The sequence below is a fragment of the Equus caballus genome, chromosome 15 (genome assembly GCF_041296265.1).
Source record: "Equus caballus isolate H_3958 breed thoroughbred chromosome 15, TB-T2T, whole genome shotgun sequence".
Taxonomy (NCBI): domain Eukaryota; kingdom Metazoa; phylum Chordata; class Mammalia; order Perissodactyla; family Equidae; genus Equus; species Equus caballus.
In genome coordinates this window covers 44507023-44530507 of record NC_091698.1, presented here as the reverse complement: position 1 = coordinate 44530507, position 23485 = coordinate 44507023, and the positions used below count along the sequence as shown (strand labels likewise).

General features: G+C 48.4%; 1 protein-coding gene, 1 long non-coding RNA gene and 1 pseudogene across 4 annotated transcripts; 2 read left to right on the top strand and 1 right to left on the bottom strand.

The window, feature by feature from the left end:
• The first annotated feature begins 632 nt into the window (after nucleotides 1-632).
• LOC106780909 (formin-binding protein 1 pseudogene) lies at nucleotides 633-1778 on the top strand (annotated as a pseudogene).
• Nucleotides 1779-2424: 646 nt separating this feature from the next.
• Nucleotides 2425-19613, bottom strand: BOLA3 (bolA family member 3). Of its 3 annotated transcripts, XR_002800057.2 has the most exons (5): nucleotides 19409-19589; nucleotides 17070-17193; nucleotides 15098-15186; nucleotides 13006-13151; nucleotides 7457-9195 (listed from the first exon to the last, which is right to left on the bottom strand). XR_002800057.2 is itself a non-coding variant. In XM_070235308.1 (4 exons), the coding sequence occupies exons 1-4, from the start codon at nucleotides 19460-19462 to the stop codon at nucleotides 3782-3784; spliced, it is 612 nt and encodes a 203-aa protein (XP_070091409.1). In that variant the 5' UTR covers nucleotides 19463-19566; the 3' UTR covers nucleotides 2425-3781. The 3 variants fall into 3 exon arrangements, 2 of the variants coding, with proteins under 2 accessions (XP_070091409.1, XP_001491212.3); XM_070235308.1 differs by lacking the exons at nucleotides 7457-9195; nucleotides 13006-13151 and adding an exon at nucleotides 2425-4126 and having other exon boundaries at nucleotides 19409-19566; XM_001491162.6 differs by lacking the exon at nucleotides 13006-13151 and having other exon boundaries at nucleotides 19409-19613.
• Nucleotides 19614-19615: 2 nt separating this feature from the next.
• Nucleotides 19616-21943, top strand: LOC111768060 (uncharacterized). Its single transcript, XR_002800058.2, has 2 exons — nucleotides 19616-20069; nucleotides 20248-21943. It is a non-coding gene; the product is annotated as an uncharacterized lncRNA (long non-coding RNA).
• Nucleotides 21944-23485: the final 1542 nt, after the last annotated feature.

Here is a 23485-nt window from a genome sequence, read left to right as displayed (position 1 = left end):
TTGAGAAACACATCACGTTTGTCTGGGTAAGGACAGAGATTGAACTCAGCTATGCAAAGCAGCTCGGGAACCAGCCTAAAAAAAACTCGAAGGAGGAGGAACAATACAGGTATCAGTCACGTAAAGCTTTCCTTTCCTGTGTGTGAGTGAAAGGAGCCGTCACGCTGGGCAGCATGGACTTCTCTTTGAGAACTTGAGCTCCCTGATCCCTGTGGAGTTAGCGGGCTGTGTTTAAGACCAGAGCGGGAGTGGAAATCGCACTTTCATGTTGCACAGAAGGTGCAACCATTGATATATACCTGCTGGAAGCAACTTTAATCAAATAAAAGATGATTTGAGCGAGATTGCAAAAAGACTAACAGAGCACATCAGTATTTGGGGGAAATGATCCTGGCGTGAACGTTTTAAAAAGTAGATGTTGAAAAGGCACACCAACAAGCTCAGAAGTGGCATCAATGGCAGAGGACAGCAAAGCAGATTACTCATCAGTTCTTCAACAAATTCGACCATGTGCTGTGTGAATATTATCATCCTCATATTTCCAACATTTCTCAGAAAATACAAGAGATGGAGGAAAGGAGGATAGTGAGAAGTTGAGAATCAATAAAGACATGCAGAGGTTGACCAACAGGCAGTAGCAATCAATGGGAAATCCTTGGATAGAATAGTAAAGGCAAATGAATCAATGATCCAAAGAACATCACAGCTGGTAATAGAAACTTTGAAGTCAAAGTTTGAGCCTGCTGGAGACAGCTGAGGACAACACTTGCCAATGAAGTGTGCTGTGTCTGACAGTAGTCTTTCAGATTCCAGAGAAGGCAAACCAGAAGTCAAGTCTGATAGCAAATCCAAAGGAAAGTTACGGCTGTTCATAAAAATAAATGTCTTCCAAACAGAAAATGGAGCTCACTTCTTCAATGAGTTTGTGATCTTAAAACCCCAAATTCTCTGCTTCAAAAGCCAAAAGTGTGGTGGGTGCAACACCAAGAACATCAACAGTCTTCCTCCTCAACAAAGTAGGAAAAAGCTATAAAAGAAAGTCAATGAATTAAATAAAGAAATTCAAATGGAGATGGATCAAAGGGAAGGCATAACAAAGATAAAAGATGACTATCTAAAGAATCTCAAATAGGAGACCCAGACGGTTTGGGTCATGAAGTAACAAAAGTCAGCCAAAAATATAGAAAAACTGTGACCAGAGGCCCAGAAATTTGAAATCTGGCTGACTTTGGTTGAAGGCAGGCCCCCAGCACCAAGCAAACAGACCTGACAACAGAATAGAATGTACAAAACCCTGAATTACTGTGCACAAGATTGGGAGAACACAGGTGTCAGTCACCTAGAGGAGCAAAGTCAGGAGAGTGAGGGGAAGGTCCTGGCCATGGATTTTAATAATGAATTTGGTAACAAGGAACCCCTTCCCACCCTAGGGACTTGTAAAGCTCTCTACGTATTTGAAAGTCAGAATGAAGGAATTATTTCAGTAGTTGAAGCAGAAACATCGTATGTTAGAGAGGAACATGAAGGTGAATCTGCATCTGGAGTAATGAAGATGAAAAGGGCTACCTTCCTACTTTAACTGTCAAAGTCTATTTGGACAAAAATGCCAAAGGTGCTAAAACGTATATTTAATATCACTTTAAAAAACTTTTTAAGGGGCTGGCCCCGTGGCCGAGTGGTTAAGTTTGCGCGCTCCGCAGCAGGCGGCCCAGTGTTTTGTTAGTTCGAATCCTGGGCGCGGACATGGCACTGCTCATCAGACCATGCTGAGGCAGCGTCCCACATGCCACAACTAGAAGAACCCACAACGAAGAATACACAACTATGTACCGGGGGGCTTTGGGGAGAAAAAGGAAAAAATAAAATCTTTAAAAAAAGAAATTTAAAAAAAAACTTTTTAAGAAAGAACTGGAGTTGTTTCTTCTCACAACCGTGACTATTACAGGCAGTTATTCGAAAGATTGGATGAATGGAGAGCACCATAGTATATATTTTTATAAAGTCACATAGTGGCCTTTTAGGCATCGTACACCTGAATTTTCCTTGGCCAGTTTTCACTCTGGTCAAGTTTATCTTGCTAAGGTGAAGTTTTATATTGAAAGCTGCCAACTGCCAATTTACAACTGTGTCATTTGAAATCTGATAAACATTTCTTCTTTTGGCAACATCTATAAATGACAAAAAAGTCAGATTCTACCTCCTAATCATTATTTCTGAATCAAAAAGGATAGCATCATGGGCACGCAGAGACTTCTGCTCTCTTATTTATATACAGTGTCTGCTGTAAATGGAAGTATATTAGAATGTTACATTTTGTAACTTGATAAATTGAACTGTGCTAGTCTATTACCTTTTACCATTATTCACTTAGAGGAAATCATGGACAAAATAAAATGTCACCCTTCTTGAGTAAAGACATAAAAATATTGGTACTAAATGTTTGTATTTTTCCTTGAATAGGGTTAAGACCGTGGTTACTTCATCATGACTATCTTGTCATGTCTATTTGATCCTAAATAACCAATTGAAGTGCGGAAAAGTTTGGGCAGTTAACTTGTTGATTTGACATATGACACCAATTGCTCTTCCCGCCACCCAATTGACACAGTAGATCAGATGTTCTAATGCTGTATAGACATCCTTATATGCAAGCAGTGCAGGTCTCCTTTTCAGCCGCCTTGGTTCTGTTTCTGTTGGAGGTTTTGTGGCAAGAGGAGCTGTATTCAGCCCACACTCCCCTGGGCTGGGCTATACCCGGAATGCAGTGTGGCAGTAACTACATTCACACACAGACCCAGAATTCAGCAGACTGCTTTTCAAATGGTAGATTTTTAAATCATTGACACCTTTAAAATCTCAGTTTGAAGCTCACTGGAATTTTTTAAAGGCAATAAATGTAAAGGCTCACTTTAGAAAATAGTATGATTAACTTTAGCCAGAATAAAATAAAATTTTCTCACCATCTTTAAAAAGCTGGCCCCATAGGATCTGCATTCTTAAATTGGCAGGGAAGCAGAGAATGGATAGTGAAACTAGTCACGTCCATGGACAGCTACCAAATCCAGTGTTTAATTCTGCTCAGGAATGAGATCTACCCACAGATCACAGAGAACCAGCTATAAATGGGTTAGAAGGAAGGTGTCAGGTTGAGATGTCCCTTGTTTTTGCTTTGAAAAAATGTTTATTCATATCCTTCCTACTTTTAGACAGGAAGATTAGCTTCTTGCCTCCACATTATGGGCTCATTTCATAAGCTCAGATCAGAAGATCCGAAAATGGCAGGAGGGACTCACGCTCCTTGCTCTGCATGGCCCGTGTTTCGAGGTTCCAGCAGTGTGTTAGCTCATATTCGGTAAGGGCTAGCAAGTGAAACCTAGTGGACTTGACTTAATGACAGCCTGACTTACAACTGTATGATTTTTAAAATTTTGTAATTAAAATTTCTTTTGAATTATTATGCCTTTACTGACACAATATTGATAAAGCTGCTTATCTTGAGGCAGACCTCGTCAGGGGAATTGTTCCAGTTCTGCTTTTTAAGTATTGTAGCAAGAAAATCAGCTGACCCTTAAACCATGGGGATTTGTTTTAATGAGCCGTAAATGCCTGCCTCCACTTCAGTGCCGGCGGATTACCACCTTTAGGCATTTAACCAAACGAATGGGAGACTGAAGATACTGGAACCTGACTTTCCTATATCAGATGATGAGCTCCATGTCAAACTGTTAACCACAAAGAAGGCCATCCAAACCCTGAAAAAGCCAAACTGGGCAAGTCCACATTAGCTTCTAAAAAGCCTGCCTTGAAAAACATCCTGTTCTTTGAAGTTTTTTTTTTCTTTAGAGTTGTGCAAATTTGATTCAGAAAATAGCTCAACTGGTTTGAATAGAGCGGGGGGGAGGGGGTGCCCTGTGCATAGATTTATGATCATTATTTTAAGTTGCATGCCTCGGTGCCGAGAACAGATGAAGACAGGGACATTGACTAAACACAGTTCAAGACATTTCGTAGTTTCGGTTCCTTTTGTCAATGCTTGAAGGGTTAGAAACAGTATTGAAATAATTTCCAAAGCATCAGGAATTTCCATTTCCACCCAAAGTAGTCTTTGTTTTCTTCCAGTAGGTCCCTGTTAAGTAAAAGAAGGAAAATGTTAGCTTGTTTATAAAGTTTGCCTTCTTTATTTCAGAGAGACACTTCCAGGTGAATAATGTGAGTGTACAAGCCTCTCCTCCCTGACCTTGTTTATAAGTCCACCGCACCTCCCCCCAGACAATGTCCTCCTTTAAACCCATCCTGTTTGGGCGAAGCTGCTACTTCCTGACGTCAATCACCCAAGGCAGTGGTTTTATTCTTAATAATGCCAGCACACTTTTTTGGTGTGGTGTCTAAGACACGATTAATTAACGTTTGCCAGAATGTTTAGATTAGAGTAACTTTCAGTTGGTCGACTGGATTGTGACTTTCTTCTTTTGTGGTTTTGTTTTTGTTTTTAAAATTGCTTTCTGTCAAATACATCTATAATTCCTCCCACGGAAAATATTTGTATGTACGGCTATTTAAAAACTAAAGGGTCATCAAAAATAGGGAAATTCTGAGAAACTGTCATGGCCAGGAGGAGCCTAAGGAAGCATGAGAACTAATTGTAATGTGGTGTCTTGGAGCCGATGCCTGGAAAAGGACATTACGGAAAAATTAAGGGAATTTGAATAAACTATGGGCTTTGATGTGTAATAATGTATCAATATTGGTTCAGTAATTGTAACAAATGTACCATTCTCCTGTAAGCTGTTAATAATAAGGGATACTGGGTGTGGGGTATAGGGGAACTCTGTACAATCTTCTCAATATTTCTGTAAATCTGAAACTGTGATAAAAACAGTTTTTTTAAAAAAAACTAAAGTGATTGCTTAAACTTCAGTTGTTTTAACTTTTTACCCGTTTACCCGTTTGTTTAACTGGTGGTTCTGCTCGCTGGAGATCTTTTTGTTTGTATAACTGCCGCCCAAGGCTCTTCCCCTCCCGGCTCAGTGGCCCCCTTGATGCTGCAAACGAGACCATTATAGGCACTTAGGTTCTGAATAAATTGTGTTTGAATAAAGGTCAACACGACTGTTTCTTTTTATTCTTATTCTAAAAAGAAAACAACCTTTGGCATCTTTTAGCTGAACCCTCTTATCTGCCTCTCTAATAAACGTATTTTTCTTAAAAAAAAAAATTAAATTGCGTAAATGTTCTTTTAAATTCACAGTGAGGGGGTATCTTACTACAACCTAAGAAATGAGATCAATTCCCTGGAATGACGTGCCGAACGATAGAATTAATCCCACCAGCATTATCGGAGCAAACGCAAATACAAAAGATGTCAGAAGTCGGCTCGGTCGGCACTCCAGCGGGTCCCAGTGGAGGAGACTTGGAAGATGCGCGCGGTGTGGCTTGGAGGGTTCTTTAGGTTGCGCGTAAGACAGCCAACTCTGCTGACTCAAGCCGCGGGTTTCTGACGGAGGCCGACCTTTCCTAGAGTCGTCTGGGGGAAGCGCAGGCGAGGATCGCGGTGAGCGGCGGCGGGAAGCAGGGCTCCAGGCCGCGCGGGAACCAGACGGCGCTCCCGGGGAAACGGTCCCGCTGGCAGGGGCCTGGCTGGGTCAGCCGCGGACCCTGCAGGCCGGCCCGGTTCGCCCAGGTTAGGTCGGGGGCCTGCGCCCGGCTCTGGTTGCATCGGCGCTCTCCCGCCCTTTACCCTGCGGAATGAGAGGCGTGGGGTCGGCACCCCCAGACGCATGGGGCATGGAGGGGAGATGGCAAAGGAACCGACGACGTGCTGCAGCTCCCTGGAGGGAAGAGGGGATGGGCTGGCCGGAGAGAGCGCTGGGGACAGCATAGCGGAACTAGGGGGAGGGCGTCCTGACTCCTGCGGCTCTAAGGGGTCTGGGCGGTTCACTTCGAGTCTACCTTTTAACTTGACTGGCTGGTCTCTAGGTCCACTCTCCCTGCCGCTCACCAACCGGCCTCTTAGACCCAGGAGGGACCCAGGTATGGGCATTTTTAAATACTGCAGCTAGTTCTAATTTGCAGCCAGATTGAGAATTACTCTCTTGTTTATTATATAGTCAATGCCCGTCATGACATCTCCCGGGCGGTTTTCAACTTTCGCTTCTCCTTGATCAATCTGCCCGTGTGTCCCGACGTGAACGCCGGCGTTTGCTTGCCCAGAGCTTTGCACCAGCCATTAGCTGTCCGTAGGTCATTTACTCACCCTTTCCAGTTTGGATTCCCAAGAAAGAGAATTAGATCCAGTGACTCCTTGCCACTGCTGGTGTCTGGGTGGGGATTTGTGGCCCCAGATTCCTTCCCCAGGTTGGAAGCCAGCCTGTCACATGACTGCTCATTGAGTGGTCTCATCAGGGGGAGAGGGACACTACGGCACCCATGGAACAATACGGGCCAGGGAGGGCTGTGGACTGGGCAGAGTCCTTTAGATTGACCTGTCTGGTCAGCAGGCACCGACCTCAGGACACCTTGGATTTTCCCCTGGAAAACTCTACACTGTTCTTAAAAGGACACTTGGCTCAGAAAAGGTGTCATCTAATTCAGCAGTTTCCACAAGTAGCACTTAATCAAAAAGCTAGGAGTTGGCTGTATCAGATGCAATGTTACACTTTGGACACTAAGATCAAACAATTTTTTCTCTTCTTTTAACCAACTAAAAGGAAACCCTGAGAACAGCTGCAGGGCCAGGGGCAGGGTGTGTGTGTGCTACTTAAAAAAGTTCTTGTTGCCAGATTTGGGAGCAGACACGTGGAAGTGGTAGGATTGACACATTTCACTGGGCCTGACGAGTCCCCTGGGGTGTGGGTGGGGTGAAGCAGAGGGGAGATGCTGAGTTTCTCTGGTGACCCCAGACTCCTAGGACGCCTGCGAGGGCACCTTTTCCTCCAGTCGAGGGCACGTTTTGTCCCAGCTTCTTTGCAGAACAGAACCCCTACTTCTTTTGGCAACTATTCCTCCCTCCACCCCAAACCAGAGTCCAGAGAGAGGCTGCAGTGGACACGACTCCTGGACTCCAGCTAATTAGTCCAGGGTGGCTCCTGATCCAAGAGGGGCTGATCAGAGGACTTCTTTGGCATTCTTTGAACCAGAACTTGGAGGGAAAATTTGCCCTTCTTATGGCCTAGACATTAAGATATAAAAATTGAGAGCTACCGGCAGTATGGACACTGCTGTGTGGTGGAAGCCAATCCAGAGTGAGAGATAATAAAGCTAATCTGCAGAGAGAGGCAGACAGGAGATGCCAAGAGGACCGGGTGGTGTCGATGACATTTAGCTATACCCCTGTCCTTTCTGAAGTTTGGCTCTTTAACCCTTCCTTCAATCTGTGAAATGTCCCCGTGTCTTCTCGGTAATGCACAAGTGTATCAGTTAATCTGTTGCTGCATAAAAATTGACCGCAAAACTTTAGTGGCTTAAAAGAACCAACATTTATTATCTCACGGTTTCTGTTGGTCAGGAATTGGGGAGTAGCTTAGCTGGGTGGTTCTGGCTTGGGTTGCAGTCAAGATATCAGCTGGGGCTACAGTTTTCTGAAGGCTTGATTGTGACTGTGACTTGGAAGGATCCACTTCCAAGATGGCTCACCCACATGGCTCTCGTCCTGACAGAAGGCTCAGTTCCCTGCTGGCGTTTGGCAGGCCTGTTTCCTTGCCTGTTGGTAAGAGGCCTCGGGTGCTCCCCTGGGCTTCTCCAGAGACTGCTTGAGTGTCCTCACAACATGGCAGCTACCCTCTCCTCGAGCCAGGAATCCAAGAGAAATCAAGAAGGAGGCCACAGTGCCTTTTATGACCTAGTTCTGAGGCTGTGTATTGTCGCTTCCACCTTATTCTGTCCTGTAGAAGCAGGTGACTAGGTGCAGTTCACCTTAAAGAGGAGGACAATTAGACTCCATTCGTGCAATCAACATACGTATAATTCTGTCGTCTCTCTGTTCTCGCTGACCGCTGCCTTCTGGCTTCAGGAACTCCAGTCTTAGGTGTTTCCTCACTGCACCACCTAAAAGCTGGCCTCTGGGGGGTGTCTAGCTTTCACAGATGTCTCAGGCCCTCAGGAGTTCGTTTTATCCTGTCTACTCAGCTCTGACACAACTGAGCGACTCTATTCCACGTAAAAGGCAGCTTTGCCCTGGCAGGACACCAAGCCCTTCACCCCACCATAGAGATACAGAATATTTTTAAACCAAAAAATGGGGACACAGTACGTGAACAGAACATGTAAAACTTGCGCTGCTCGAAAACTCTGGGGCTCAAGGTTGTTTTACCCACATATTCTTATTTCTTAGGGAGGTAGGAGGGGCCACTGACTCTGCTGCTGCCACCACCCAGAACACCGGACATCAGTGCCACGGCTGCCAGGTGGATGCACCACTGCCCTTGCTTCTTGGCGTCACTTGCTCCCAATTCAAAGTGCAGCATAGTTCTGTCTGATTGCCTGAGTCTAGCTTGGCCTGTGCCTTATTTGCAAGGGAGCTAGGAAAGCAAGCCTTTTCAGCTTCTGTCGGGGAGGCAGGCTCCACCTCCCACCAAGATGCAAAGGGTGGGGAATTTTCAGACACGGGAAGAAGATCCTGATCATGGCAGCCCCAGATCCTCAGAGTCCACTCCAGGGAGCAAAAAACTGAGCATCCAAGTTCAGGCTTATGGAGGGGAGGGAAAGACAGTGGTAAACTAAGGAAACAGTAAAATCCAAGGATCTTTTCTTTTCTTACCTTTTTGGTAAGATTAAGGGGCCTGAGCAGTTTCAGGGAGGAAAAACAAAAAAGAGTCTTGACAGGACAAAAGGAGCTGGCACTCTGTCCTGCATCTGTTGCATCAGGACAGAACTGTCCAAAAACGAGACCACTTTGGACAAAAGGACATTGCTTTTGAAATAAAGGAAATAGAAGCATGACTAATGACTCTTTAAAAGCTTCAGTTGTCTGTTGCCATTAATTAACATCTAAATAGATAACAAATTCTTCTATAATTATAATACGGAAATGTCTATGAACAAAATAGATAACTTTTTTGGCAAATGCCTAGGAAAGAATGGTCAAGTTCATCCAAGGTTTTAAGCAGCAGCATCTATGCAGCCGGTGCGTGGTCAGTGTTTGGGGACGGAGGTAAATATCCTCAATCCATGCATTCCTTTGATTTCTTCTTTAAGTGCCTAAGTAAGTAAAAGAGCATCATCATTTATTTTGTATCTGACATTGATTACAATAAGTCTCAATGAGAGTATTTTTATATAGCTCTGTATCTGTAAGAGACTCTGCACACACTTTCTTTTAGCAGTTTTTCCTTTTTTTGGACAACAATGTTTTATTTTTTTGAATCAGTATCTAACCTGGCTCAGAAATCAAAAGCTTTAAAAAGGCCTACAGTGAAGTCTCCCTCCCACGTCTGTCCTCCACCCCCCAGTTTCCACCTTCACCCCCAAAGAGAGAACTGTTGTTAGCTCCTTGTGTGTCTTTGTAAGGATTTAAAAATGCATATTCAAGCTAATATGAATATATCTTCTACCCCATTACCTTTTAAAAACAGCAAGGTTAGCATTTCAAACACAGTGTTCTACACTTTGCTTTCCCCCAACCATGGGAGGGAGAGCTTCCCACCGCAGGCATGAAGAGCACCCTCGTTCTTGTTGGCATCAGCATAGTTTTCCATTATCTAGATGGATCATAACTTTCCAGCCCGTCCCCTAATGATGAACTTTTAGGTTGTTTCCTGTGGTTTTTTTTTTTTTTTATTTCAAGCAATGAACAACTGTTCTTTAAAACCACACCAATTAGCACAAATTCCCAATTTTACTTTAGATCAGGAAATAAAGTCAAAGTAATTAGGAAACTTGTTTAAGGTTACAAACAATGTCAGGGCACAAATCTGAACGAGCCACAGTCAAATCGATATTTATTTCCCTGCAGTGCCAGGAGAACAGCAGGACCTGAGGGAGGCTTAGCCCACTGGAGTTTATCATCAGTGCAGAGGAGTCCAGGTCCTTTTACACTAGGCAGGAGCCTCGTCATCATAGTGGGGTGCATGCTTTTTCTCCAGTCTGTCCAGGAATCTCCCTTCTCCTGGGGAACAGCTCTTTTCCACTCTGTGTACTTCTGGTGGAACTGCCAATTAGCCTGGTATTGAGGTAGCTACGTGCCCCTGCCCAAGCCTGATTGGTCCAGGGATAGCACATGACACACACTGGGCCAATCAGAATCTCCCCTGGGATTTTCCAGTGAGGATCCATGTCTCCTGGGTCACTCTACTGGAATACTGGCAGTTGAGGTGGCTGGGGGCCATGTTCTCCACCAAGAAGAGAAAGCCCATCTCCAGCAGGAGGAAATGAGGCCAACACACAGAGAAGCTGAAAGCTCAGAGAGAGAATATGAAAGAGAGCAAGCATATTCAAATATACCTAAGACCCTGAATCTAGATCTGCCAGAAACCAGATATTTCATTAAAGGGCCAACTAATTCCCTTTGTTTACTTATGCTAGTTTTAGTTTGGTATCTGTCACGTGTAACAAAAAGAACCCTAACTCATGTGGTTAGTTTTGTAGAGTCAGAAGGATCCTTAGAAACAATCTAGTCCTGTCTCCTTATTTGATAAACAGAAATAGAGCTTATCCCTAGTCAGCAAGCAAGTGAGTAGCAGAATCAGGACCTGAACCCAGGTATCCTGATGTCCTGGCCATCCTTGGTTTCCCTGGGGTTCCTGTCTAGGCCTATGCCAGAGCTGCTGTTGTGTTGGGAGCCAATGAGCTGCCCGACCATTGACATTTTCACCAACAAGTCCCTTCAACGCAGCAGACAAGCAGAAATGCCTCTGGAAAAGGCCTCATGTCTTTGCTGGGGGAAGGGCACACAGCCCCTGGGCCACATGCACTCTGCTTCCTACAGGTCTGGAATGCTCCCTAGAGGCTGTCCCTGGGCCACAACCAGCCTCCCCTCCTTAAAGCTTCCATGACCAGGTGAGGGCCCAGCCACACCTTTGCATGACAGGCCTTGACCCCTTATGCCCTGCACATTTACCCTTCCCAATGCCTTCTCCCAGCTCTCCTGCCACCCTCAGAGGGCTCCCCAACACGGCTCACTGTATCTTACAGCTATAGAGGGCCTTAGACATCACCTAGGCCACTTCACAGCTGAGGAAACTGAGGCCTGGTGGGAAAGTGACTTGGCCATAGTCTCACAGTTTATAAGATGTAGCTTGGGTAAATGTTTTTTAGCCCACAGTATCATGCTGGGCGCTGGGGACACAGATGAAAAAGTCATAGGAAAATGATGAGAGAGGTGGGAGAATAACACAAATCCACAAAAAATGCACTCAGTGCAGACAGTGATGGATGCTGCCAGACCACAAGCCAGCTCGGTACGGCTGTGGGTGTTCACAGGAGGGAGCATTTGCGACTGCACTGTCCGTTCATGGAGGAGGCGGACCAGGAGCTGGACAGCCAGGAGTGGAAGAGCTGGAGACAGACAGGGCGCTGGGCCCGGGAGAGCAAGGCGAGGGAAGGCTGGGAACCTGCCGCAATTTACCAAGAAAAGCCTGGCCTTGAGTCAGGTGCAAGCAGGGAAGATGGAGGCAGACCTCACAGAGGATCGGAAATCACAGGCTAGGAAGTGGGAAGGGACACCGTGGGGTGCACTGAGGGGCTCTCAGCAGGGGGGACACGGGCAGAGGCACTCTTAGGGGAGGGTGATGGGCAACAGAGAGGAAAGAGGCCAGACTGAAGGAGAGAGGGCAACTGCTGTGCACCGGATGCCTTCCATGTGCCAGCATGAGGCTGGACTCATGTGGCTAATACCTCAGGCAATGTGCCAACGAGGAAACTGAGGCTCAGATCCCACTGGGAAGCCAAGAGCCAAGATGAAACCAGCTCCATCCAACACAAAAAAGGGAACTAGGGGGCCAGCTTGGGGGTGTAGTGATTAAGTTCACACACTCTGCTTTGCTTGGGTGGCTCAGGGTTCACTGGTTTGGATCCTGGGCATGGACCTACACACCACTCATCAAGCCATGCTGTAGCAGACATCCCACATACAAAGTAGAGGAAGATGGGCATGGATGTTAGCTTAGGGCCAATCTTCCTCAAAAAAAAAACCCATAAAAAACAAAGGGGGAGCTGGTGCTCACTCTTCTCCCTATGGCTGCTCTCCAGGGTGGGAATAGGATGGGTAGAGGAGGGGCTCCTGGGAGGGAAAGAAAATTTGTCATCCTGGACTCCCTGAGCCTGGCCCAAAGCAAATGCCAGCGACTCTTTCAGAAGAGAAGGCTGCTGAACAGAGAGCTGGGAGAGGCTGAGCCACAAGTCGGCAGGGGTCCCAGGGAAATGGCGAGTTCACTCTTGAGGGCGGAGCAGCTGTGAGTTGTGACGCAGGGCACCCAGTCCTGGGGGAATCAGGCAGGGACTGTCTGATGAGAAGCAGATTCCAGCATCAGATGGGCCAGGTGGCCTTTTCAGGGCCTGTTGGGCCTGACAGTCTTGGTCCTACTAGGGTGATTCAACACCATCAACGAGGAAAGTTTCACCTGGCCCAGGACCACCAGGCCCCTCCAACAGCCTGGACACCCAGTGCATGTGGACGGGGCACCGCCCCCCACTCTCACGCACTGTAGAAGAAACCACTTACTCAGCAGCCATGGAGCTGAGGATGCCTTCTCCTCCCCTCCCCTTTCAGCCCTGCCTCCTCCTACGGGGTGCCTGTCAGAGTCTTGATTCCCAGCACCTCTGAACGATGCACAACTAACTCCAGGTCTAGCTCAGACCCCTACAGGCCAATAGACTTGCTCTCAAAGACGTTATGTTTCACTCCTCCCACATGACTTATCCCAGCCAACACCCGCACACAGTCATCTGAAATGCCCATGACCATATCAGCACATTGGCACACACGCATTACAGACCAACAGCTTGCTGTGGCTGTGGCCTCTGCTCCAGCTGAAAGTCAGGTTCTGGGATCGCCCTTCCTTCCCTGCCAACCTGCTCCGGTGGCTGTGGGTGCCTGGCTGTGATCTGCATCACCTCCTCCATCACAAGCAGTGCTCGGCCGGGCCAGGCGGCTGCTGTGGTGACCCGGGCCGGAGCTGCTCCAGGTTCAAGTGCACCGATGCCAGGACGTGAATTCTCTGAAAGGGAACGCCTATCAGGCACCAAACATTCCATTTCTCTGTGAGCCAGTAACCAGGCCCAGGCCAGCTCTCTGTACTGTCTGCAGACTCCACAAACCATGCCTGAGCTCCTTCAGGTGCCAGGTCCTTTGTGAGGTGTGGGCGACATGGCAGTGCACAAAATAGACCAGGTCCACCTGCATGGGGTCCGCTTTCTAGGGTGACGACAGACAAGTGAGCGGGGCTCTCCTGCTCGGATGGTGCTGGGGGAAGGACAAGTTCTGTAGGGGCCCAGAGGAAACCCTGAGCCCCAGATGATGCCAGTGACTCCCCCAAACCACGGGAATCGCTGCCCTTGCCTCTGGACTTGGTGCAGTTTCCACCCAGTTTTGTAGATGACAAGATGGTGATGGAAATGGTGACAGCAGCTGACATTTCCTGAGGGCCTACTGTGTGTCAAGCACTGCTCTCAGTGCTTGGCGTGTACTTTCTCACTCATCCTCAAAACACCCCTGTGAGGCAAGTCCTGTTCGTCTCCCCAGTAACAGATTAGGAAATTGAGGCACAGGGAGGTTGAGTTAACTTGCCCAGGTTGCCCAGCTAGAAAGTAGCAGAGCCTGGATTTGAAACGTAGGCAGTCCAACTCCAGACCCTGCATCCTTCACCACTTGTAACTGTGGCTTCAGGCCAAGGGATGTGGTCAAATTACCTGCACCCCTGGGAGTCCAGTTGCACTAGGCGGCCTGAGTAGTTTTGAGAACAAAACCCAAAGTTCTACTGGTTGGGGAGGATTTGGGACAGTCAGGTCTTCCTTGTCTTATCTTCCACCTTGGTTCCAACCCCTGAGATCACATGGGGCTGGAAGGGCTTCTGGAGAGCGACGTGGTTGCTGTTCCACCCCAGACTGCCCAGGCCGACCACCAGCACGCCTCAGGGCCGTAGGTGGTCCCATCCACGTGAAGGGCTGACTCCAGGAGGAATCCAAAGATGGATCCAGAAGGGAACCAGCCCACAAAGGGCTGACAGGGCCAAAGGACAGATGGCGGGGTTGTAAGTAGCCAGGACCCAAGGCAGAAAACGCTGGAGTCAGAAGATGGAGGGCATTCATTTCCTGCCAGGCAGGGAGGGGAGGCAGCATTTGGGCTGGGTGGGAGAGGGGAGGAAGGGAACCCAGGCAGGAGGTCGGATCTGGGCAAAGGTCCAAATGCACAGAGAGACCCCAGGGCAGAGGCCGGAGTAGGGGGGTTGTGAGCAGAAGGGTGGGGAAAGGCCCAGAACAGCAGTCTGGGACAGAACTCAAACAGCAGAGCGGCCACAGAGGGAATCTCATGACCAGAGCTGTGCTTTACAAAAGTTAAATTAGTTCACAGTGTGCAAGACACTCCAGAATGATGTCAAATACACCTGCTGAGGGAGCGAGTTTATAGACACAGGCCCAAGGGTCAAGGCTGGTACAAACTCCATGTAAAATAAGCCTGGATAATGAATAAACTGGGCCTCAGTCTGGTTAAATCTGATGTTCCAGCCTCCTAATGCCCAGTCACTGGGTCTGGAGCAGCTGGAACAATTCTCAATCATGTTGTGCCTCAATTTACCCATCCGTAAAGAAGTCCTAAAGAGAGGCTAAAAAAAATCTTCAACTCTACAAAAACATCCATCTTTAGTATTCCTATGTTTACAAACACTATTCAATATGTACCAATAACACTAAACATGGGTAGAATTATTTAAGGAAATGCAGAATAACTACTGGGTGACTTGTTTTCAATTGTGAAGAAAATTCCTATTTGCCACAATCTGATTCCAGATTGCTCCGGATTACATCTTCCTCGGGTCCCGCGGCCTGTTCGTGTGACCGTGGTATTGCATTATTCTTTCCTAGATGGTGAAATACCATCTCCACTCGGCAGGCCCTTTCGGACGCTGGAGACCAGTGACAAAGGAGCGCGGCTGCTTCTACTGACCTGATTCACCATCCTGTGCTGCTGGACAGTTCTCTTCTCCTTAAATTCTTCTGACTCGATTTGGATTTCATACATTGCCCCACAGCCTCCTGGAATAAATGCAATTTGAAAGCATTTCAATGATTAAGTTACAGCAGCCACAGTCCCGTATGTCCTTGAAGTACTGCATGATCCAAAGATGGTCTGAATATTACCATCAAACAGAAAGTTGCTAGGACTATTAGAAAAAGATCACAGCTTACAATCTGACCCCATACGCCTCCTGGCGGGCTGCCTCGACCAAAATGTGCTCTTCCTTTTGCAAGGCAGCTGCACTCCCGGGATAATTACTCATGGGGAAGGGAGGATAAGGCACAAAGCATGGAAAACCCAGGAGATGTAGGTTTCCCTCATATTTCCTTTATTGAGCCAACAAATGCCATGGAAGAGGGTGGGAGGGACTGAATTTCAGTGTTCCACCTTCCAAAGGATCAGCAATTGTTATTTTTAAAAGTGCAAAAATATACTAAAATTTGGGTTGAAAATCGTGTGTAATACTATCGAAAGAAAAGGAATGAGGATGCATCAGAGAGGCAGGGACACAGCATTATAATAAACACCGCAGACATACTGGTCACAGCCAGCGGGGGTCTCTCCAGCACCTCCTGCTTTACAAGCAGCCCTGAGTGTTATCCTGGCTTCCGCAGGGAGGGAGCCGCTTTCTGGTGAAGCTCTCCAGGCAGAGCTTGTGTGACCCATCCACTCCCTGCCCAGGCTTTGTCTCTGGCTGATGACTGATGATAAAATGTGCTGCTGTAGCATGACACAAGGTAGGCAAGAAAGAAAATGTCCCCTGTGCTTTTAACACCAGGCCACCGTATGAGAAGTGCAATTTACGCAATAGGCGTGGCTGTGCTTCTCCGATGTGCTCTAGGAGTCCAAGCTTCGGTGAAGCCGGGGTTCCCAGCCTCAATTTTCTTTTGGCATTCTGTCCAGGGCTGGGCAGAGCCAGACTGAAGGTCAAGTTCTAGCTCTGCCCTGCCTGGGCCTGGGGCAGGAGCATGACTGGTGACATCAAGGCCTCAGCATTGCCGGAGGACCAACCCCAGAGCGCCCACCCAACCTACCATTCCAATGGATCTTTAGATTGATTAATTTTCTATAGTTTCTAGAATAAAAAGTACTTCCTGAACTTTCTTTCAATTCTTGTAAATGTCATGTTCTCAGAGAAGCCAGTGAGCCACGGTGGCAACGCAGAGTGGCAAAGACTGTGCCTGGGTGTGGGGAGATTCAGGTCGATGCCCATCTTGCTGCCCAGGGCCAGCTGTTGCACATGTGACCGGATAAAGGACCTCTCTTCTCTGTCCTGGGTGCTGAAGTTGATTCCCCAGCTGCTCCTAACACACAGCCAGCCGAACCTTCTGTGGTGCCAGTCATCCAAGAAAGGCGGGGCCTGGCTGGGGCTGGTAATGGGCTCAGGACAGTCTGCCCCGGGTCCTGGTTCTGGTTTTGGTTCTGCTGCCTCCTCCCTGTGAAGGGCTGGGCAGGTTCTTTGGCCAATCTGGGCTCATCTCCTTGTGGGGAAACCAAGGCAATTACTTTCCTCAAAAGGACAATGTCTTCCTAGGGTCTGCTCCAGCTCTAACATTCCAGGTGTCAGAAGAATGTGGAGAATTAAAGTAAGGCCTTTCTCAAAGTCAAATTAAAGACGGTAGCCCTGAGCCCTGGGGTGACTGAGAGGGACCTCATCCAAGCTGGGCCAGGCTGGTGACTGAGTCCTCCTGGCTGTGGGGTCCCCACACAGTTTCCCTCCAACGTTTCTACATCCTTACTTCCACCTGTCTGGTGCGAGAGGCCGTGTTCCATCCGTCCAAAAGCCACACATATTGAGAAGCCCCTGATGGCAAATTCCCTCTGCTAACCCCCCCGCCCTCCGCCCTTTAGAGGGCAAAATGCTCCCAAACCCCATGGGAAAGACGGGAGAAAACCTCACCTGAAATGTCGGTGACTTTGATCACTGTTGCTCGAGGAAACTTTTCTTTGAGAATTTGGGTCACTTTGAGCTCCCCCTCAGTCTGCGAGGCAAACATCCGCTGGGCACAGTGGAGAAGAGGAAGCTGCCACGGAACAGAGAAGAGTCACGGCAGAACAAGACAATGCAACCCCAGGCCAGGCTGGGCCACCAGGCAGGCCCCACCTGCCGTTCCCCTGCAAGGCAGCACTCCAAGCCCTCACCAGCACAGCCATGGGCTAAGTCAGAGGGGCTGCATGGTGTCAGGTGTCCATTTAAGTGCCCCAGGACGCAGAATAAACTTTTCGGGTGCAGGGGAAGACCGTAAACAACATACTTTGATTCTAGAGACAACAAGACCCCAAACCTAATTCAACAGGTGTTTAACTCCCCATGATAATGCTGTGAGAGACCCTACCATGATGACAGTTTTATAGGCGAGGAATCTGAGGCACTAAGTAATCTGCCAAAGGCTGGATCTGCTAGCAAGATGCAGAGCCAGGAGACGTGGGCAGCCTGCCTAAGACGTGCCCTGCCAGGCCAGGGTGCCACTGACTGAGCACTGGTGCTGCCAGATGCCACCCACCCTTTAGGCCTGATTAACATTCCACACTCTCTCCAGTGGGATGTGACCTTGTGACCTACTGCTCAACAAGCCAGCTACGCTTTGCAGCATGTACTAATCCTCACTAGGGAGAGGAAGCAGAAGTCTGTTAAATGACCAGAAGGGGGAACATTTTTAGATTATTTACCACTGGCCACAACACTCCCTCCTCCCCCAGTGGCTACCACAGGGAGCCACTGCTTCTGAAGGGACTGTGTCTCAACCCTTAGGACAGGGGGTCAGAAAACCAAGTGGGCAGCCCCTTGGCTGGGTCGAGCACATGTAGAAAAGGGAGACTGAAAATAGAGCATGGCAGGCCTTGAATATCAGGCTAAAGATTTTGGACTTCATTAGACAAAGTAACCTGCCCGAAACAGTGCCATCTGAAGCTCATCAGGAAAGATGCCCAGATGGGAGGCCTTAGAAAGGGAGCAGCCCCGGGAGTCGGGCCTGAGTGGAGGGAGAGGGCAGGAGCGAGAACACTAGCGCTGTTCATCAAGTGCTGGTGCTGAAGGTACCACCCTTTCACCCCCAGTCTGGCCCATCTTCAGGCCTTTCCTGATGGGTCCTGTGTAACAGAATCTCGGAGCATCTTCTTTAAAATGACTTGTGCACTTGCTCTTTCACCAACTGGTCTCAAAGGCCAAGACTGTGTCTGTCCTGTTACTGCAGCCCTCCAGAGCTGAGCCCAGGGCAGAGGGATGGATAGATGGATGGGTAGATGAGCAAGGGAACTGTATGATTCAGGGCATGCTTACTGGGCACCGGCAAAGACATTTCGTTTCTGGCAGGCAGTTGAAATGCAGGTCAGGAGAAAGATCTGGACTTAGACCGTCTGAATACTGTGTGGAGGGACAAACTTGATGCTGTGGGCATGGGTAGGATTGGGGGGTGCGGGTGGGGGTGGAGCCTCTTCTGAGGACGAGGCTTTGGGGTGCAAAGGCAGAGGGTAACCGGTGGCAGGCAGCAGTGGTCATCACTGGAGAGTGAGGATGGATAGCCCTGCAGATTCCTTGGAAGAAGGCTTCCTTTTATCTCAGCAGATCTGTGGGCAGTGGCCTTTAAACCAGCAATCGACTGACAAAATCCCTAGATGCCCACCCTCCACGCTGAAAGTCCCCAGTAGACCTGTTCGGGGGAGGCAGGTCCAAGACCAGCAGGAGGGAAGGAAGAACGGGAGAGGAAAGTAAAGAAGTAGATGAAGTGAGGCAAAGGATGCAATCAGAAAGGGGGCGAGAAAATTAGGACAGCGCGTGTTGAGTGCCCTCTGCTGGGCTTCTACTCCGGGTGTGTGGGATTTGGGGAGGGTCAAGGTCACAGAGCCAGGGCGGACATTCCCAGAAAGCTGACCCCTCCACAGTCCTCCGCGTGGCACCCACGCCGTCGCTCCGCGCTATGACTCCTACGTCTGCGGCTGGGAAAATCGACATTGCTTTTTCCGTGCCCGCTGTACTATGACTGTTTACGTGTCTGTTCCCCTCGCCCCAACGTCCACCCTGCTCGGAAGCTCCCCCAGCGCGCGCCGGGGCCTGCCCTTTTTCCAAAGCCGGGGCCCACCGAACGGACGATCAATGAATGAAGGCAAGAAGGCAGGGGAGGCCCCCGGCCCTGCGCCGCGCCCTCGGGGAGCCTGTCCTCGAGCCCCGGCAGCAGTCGGCCCCGCGGCCGCTCCGCGCCTCCCGCCCCGGAGAGCAGCCCGGCCCCCGCCCGCGCTCACCCCGCGGATCCCGCGGAGCAGAGGAGCTGCTGCGGCCGGGCTCCACGCCGCCATGCCCGGCCGACGCAGCCCGTCCCCCGAGGTCGCCGTGTCGCCCGAAAGGCACGGAGCCCGGGACCGAGAGTCGCCGGCGTGGGAGAGGCCGCCCCCTGCCGCCCGGAGGCCGCGAGCCGCCAGGCCCCGCCCAGCCCGGCCCTGTCCACGCCTGGCGACGCGCCATCCCGGAGAGCGCCGCCTGGTCCGCTCAGGGCCGCGTCCTCCGCGCCCGCTCGCGCCGCGCTCCCCCAGCCTCCCCGGGCCTCGTTCCCCCAGCGGGTCCTTCCTCCTCAGCCTAGAAACACGTCCGAGGGGCTCGGCCCTCCTTTCCGACTTGCCCTTATCCCGATGCCCCTCGTGCCCCAGGTGGAACTTCATTCCCACTCCCCCCACCGGCAACCTGGCGGTTCTAAACTGAGGAGTTTGGGGTTCTCCCTCCAGAAGGGGGCCTGGGAAGAATTTTAAGCAGGAAAGTCGTTTTCAGGTTTGCATTTTAGAACGATCACTCCGGCTCCTGCGAGGAGCGGAGACTGTAGGGGGCTGAAATTGGAGCCGAGGACAGAAGTTCCGAGGCTATTGCAGTGGTCCAGGCGAGACGCGGCCTGACCTAGAGCCGCGGCAGCAGGTATGGGAGGAGTGGAGTGAGACGCTTGGGAAGCGACTGGAACGGAGGGACTGGATTGGGTGGCGGGGGTGAGGAGGGCGTCTGGGATGACTCCCAAGTTTCTGGCTTGAAGTGGGAGTAGGAGAGTTTGGGCTGAAGGGGGTCGATGAACTCAGTTTCGGATTTGCGTGAATTTAAGGTGCCTGCAGGACACAGCCGAGCAGAGGCGTTGGCTGGAGCCACAGACCGTGGAGCCCTGGGAATGTAGCGGAAGCTGACACCATGAGGGATGGATAAGATTGTCAGCAAACCTGCCTTACCTCTGGAGAACTTCAGACAGATGTCAAGGCCGAAATCCAGCCAAAGCCCTTTCTCTCTCTAGCTGTACTTGTTTGCAGCATATGGTCTGGTATACCCTACAGGATTTACTAGCTCTTTTTGCTACTGCATTCTACCCTCTGCAATCAGGACGTTCAGCCCTGCGCTTGGATGGTTGGACAGACCTACGGTTAAAGCGATCAGCTAAAACTGTGCTCATTCATTCCAGTATTGTGTGACTCCTAGGTTTGGCTCTCATAATTTCTCCTTTGGATTACTGTAATAGCCTCTCACATTTTTTGCTTGATTGCTTAAAAATTATGGTTGGTGGAATTAGGGATAATTTGCCAACTTTTAATATTTTCTCACTGATGTAATTAAAACCGCCCAAAGTATTTTTTCCAGTGGTGTAGCGCTGACCTACCCCTTTGCTACTCAAACCACATGGTTCAGATGAGGCAAACCCCTCCTCAGACATGACCTAAATCTGCACAAAGGGATTGGTTTAAGGTTGGTCACATGTCCTGAGCCAGATCAGTGACAGTTGGCTTAGGGACCTTCTGGAACTAAGGAACAGAAATGATCATTTGCAAATGGATTGCTATGCTGGTAGAATGCCTATAGCTAGTGGCCATCTTCACAATCATGTGGGCAGCGCTGCTTTAGAAACGAAGCAGGCACAGAAAGCAAGGCTGAGAGGAGATGGATGTTTGATGTTGGTTGTGCAACTGGAAACAAGGAGTGCTAGAAATGAGCACTGAAATCATCTTAGTTGGGTTTGCCGCTTGTAACGAAGAGACTCGTTAAACTTATTGATTTGTATTTGCAGAATTCCTCTTTCCGTTTTTGAAAATCAGTACTTTTGCTTGTCTCCTACTTTCCTCTTCCCTGTAATTTAACAATTGCTCATATTATCTGCTATTTTGGACTGCCACTCTGCCCCAGTATCATCCCCTTACCCTGTTGCCACACTGCTGTCAGAGCCATCTGAAATGAAAACCTGTCCCTTATTTGCTTATTTAAATTCCTTCAGACTCCCCATCACCTACAGGCAAAAACCCACTTCTTTCATATGATTTAACCTCTACCTACCTGTCCAACTGAAGTCCAGCCATCACTGCTTCTGCCTCCCTGTACAAAATATGCTGCAAGTTTGGTTGTGCAGTTTCCCATCTTTTAAGCCAGTTCAAGCCTCATCTTCCCTGGGGGGCCACCTCGGACTGCCCCACGGTAAACTAAGGGCCCACAATTTGTGCCTAACTTTTATTGCACATATAGCCCTTTAGAACTCTCAGTCTACGTGTCTGTTTTTACCACTGGTCCACAAGCTCCATAACAGGCTCTTGCTTTAGTCACCTACATCAATGGCCCAGCGTGGCAGGGGACAAAAAGTGCCTGCACTGTAATTATGGAACAGAACTGACAGTGGTTTAGCAGTTCCACAGCGTGAATCCGGAGCTTTTTAGAAAAGGATTTGAACAATCTCACGAACCTTGGGCTTCCAAATGAGTTTCAACTTAGCAGGTCGAGAATAAGTTATGATTGAAGCAAATAAAAGATCAGTCTTACTTTGTTGAGGGAAAGTGTAATGTCTTTAGTCTCAATCCCTTCTGCATTTTACTTCTTTGCTCTCAATTTGAGATTCTCTTCTCTTCATCGGCCGGTGACACTCCCAGCTTTCATATTGTAAGACTCACATCTGAGCTACTGCAGGAAGCTCCTTAGGTAGGATCTCTGTGGATGCAGCTCCTTTTTTTATTACCTCATTGGGGTGATTTTTAATTGCATTCATTTTATTTTCTAGAGCTTCCTAGCACTCTTGAACAGAGAATTTTTACAAATACAACCCAGAGAAAGAGACCTACCTTGCTATGAACTAGATAGTTGAAGTCTGAGCTTCTCTGACACTGTCTGGAAAACACTGAAAAATTCCTAACATACTTGTAAATTGCCACCCCCTCCCCAAGTGGCTGTAAGGATTAAATGGGATAACCTGCTAAAGGGCTCTCCTAAAACAGGCAGGTTCCCCTAAGGAAGTGATATTCAAAGTGCTGGTCAGCCACAAAACAAGGAACTTGGCCAGAATCTGAATCAATAATCTACTTCCTTCACTTAGCAAATCTGCTACCAAAAAAAAAAAAAAAAAGTCAGCTGAGCTAAACAGTGTATTTGGATACAGTCTGGTGAAAAGCCCTTATCTTTTCACAGGACAGGAACAAAAAGCTCACAGAGCAGCAGCCAGTCCAAGCTTTTGGACCATCCATCTTAGAAACAATTTTGCTAAGAGTTCTGAACCCCCAAGTAAAACCCAGAAACTTCCCCCAGCTTCTCTTTCAGCTTCGATAGCGGTATGTGACCTATGATCTGCCAATCAGAGGCACCCATATGAGTTTTGATTAGGAACACACATAAAAGGAAGAAGTGCTAGGTAAACTCCTTTATTTTGGTCAGGATAGATGCATCCAGCTTTTGGGAGAAGCTGAGGTAGACTGACATCTAGCAGCAACGAATAGTGCAGGCTGTGGTGTCCATACATAGCCGCCAACAGTGGGGTATTTGCTAGAGAAGGCCCAAGGCATGGTTTGGACATTAAACACCCTTACAAATGAAACAGTATTCTGATTGATTTTAAGCCTACCAAAATATAACTGTCAAAAAACCCAAAACTGATTGCTAGCTTACTTGTATCCTATACAAAATATGAATGTTAACCCACATTACTTAGCAATATTTAAGTTTTTAATTTTAATTCTACTCAAGGTCAAAACAATTCTAGCACAGCTATTTTGAATAGACCTAAAATTAGGCATCTGTAATTTGGACCTCTAAAAATAACTCTAATATTTCCCCTGCAATAATGAAAAACGGTTGGTTGAGGTGGGGGGTGTCTTACGCATATACTGAGTACTCAGTTTCAAGGACAGAAAATTAATGAATCCAGTCTCTCCTCTTCCCTTTTCTCAATCTCACAACTAGAAATGTGCAAAAGAGGTGGAGAGGGTGGTTAGTTTGGTCAGATGGAAACTCCTTATTTTTTGTCTGGGATGCATTTTAGCCACTGTAATGGGAGGCATAGTTTTTTTTCTTGGGGCTGGGGTCCTGGTATTATAAGATATTTA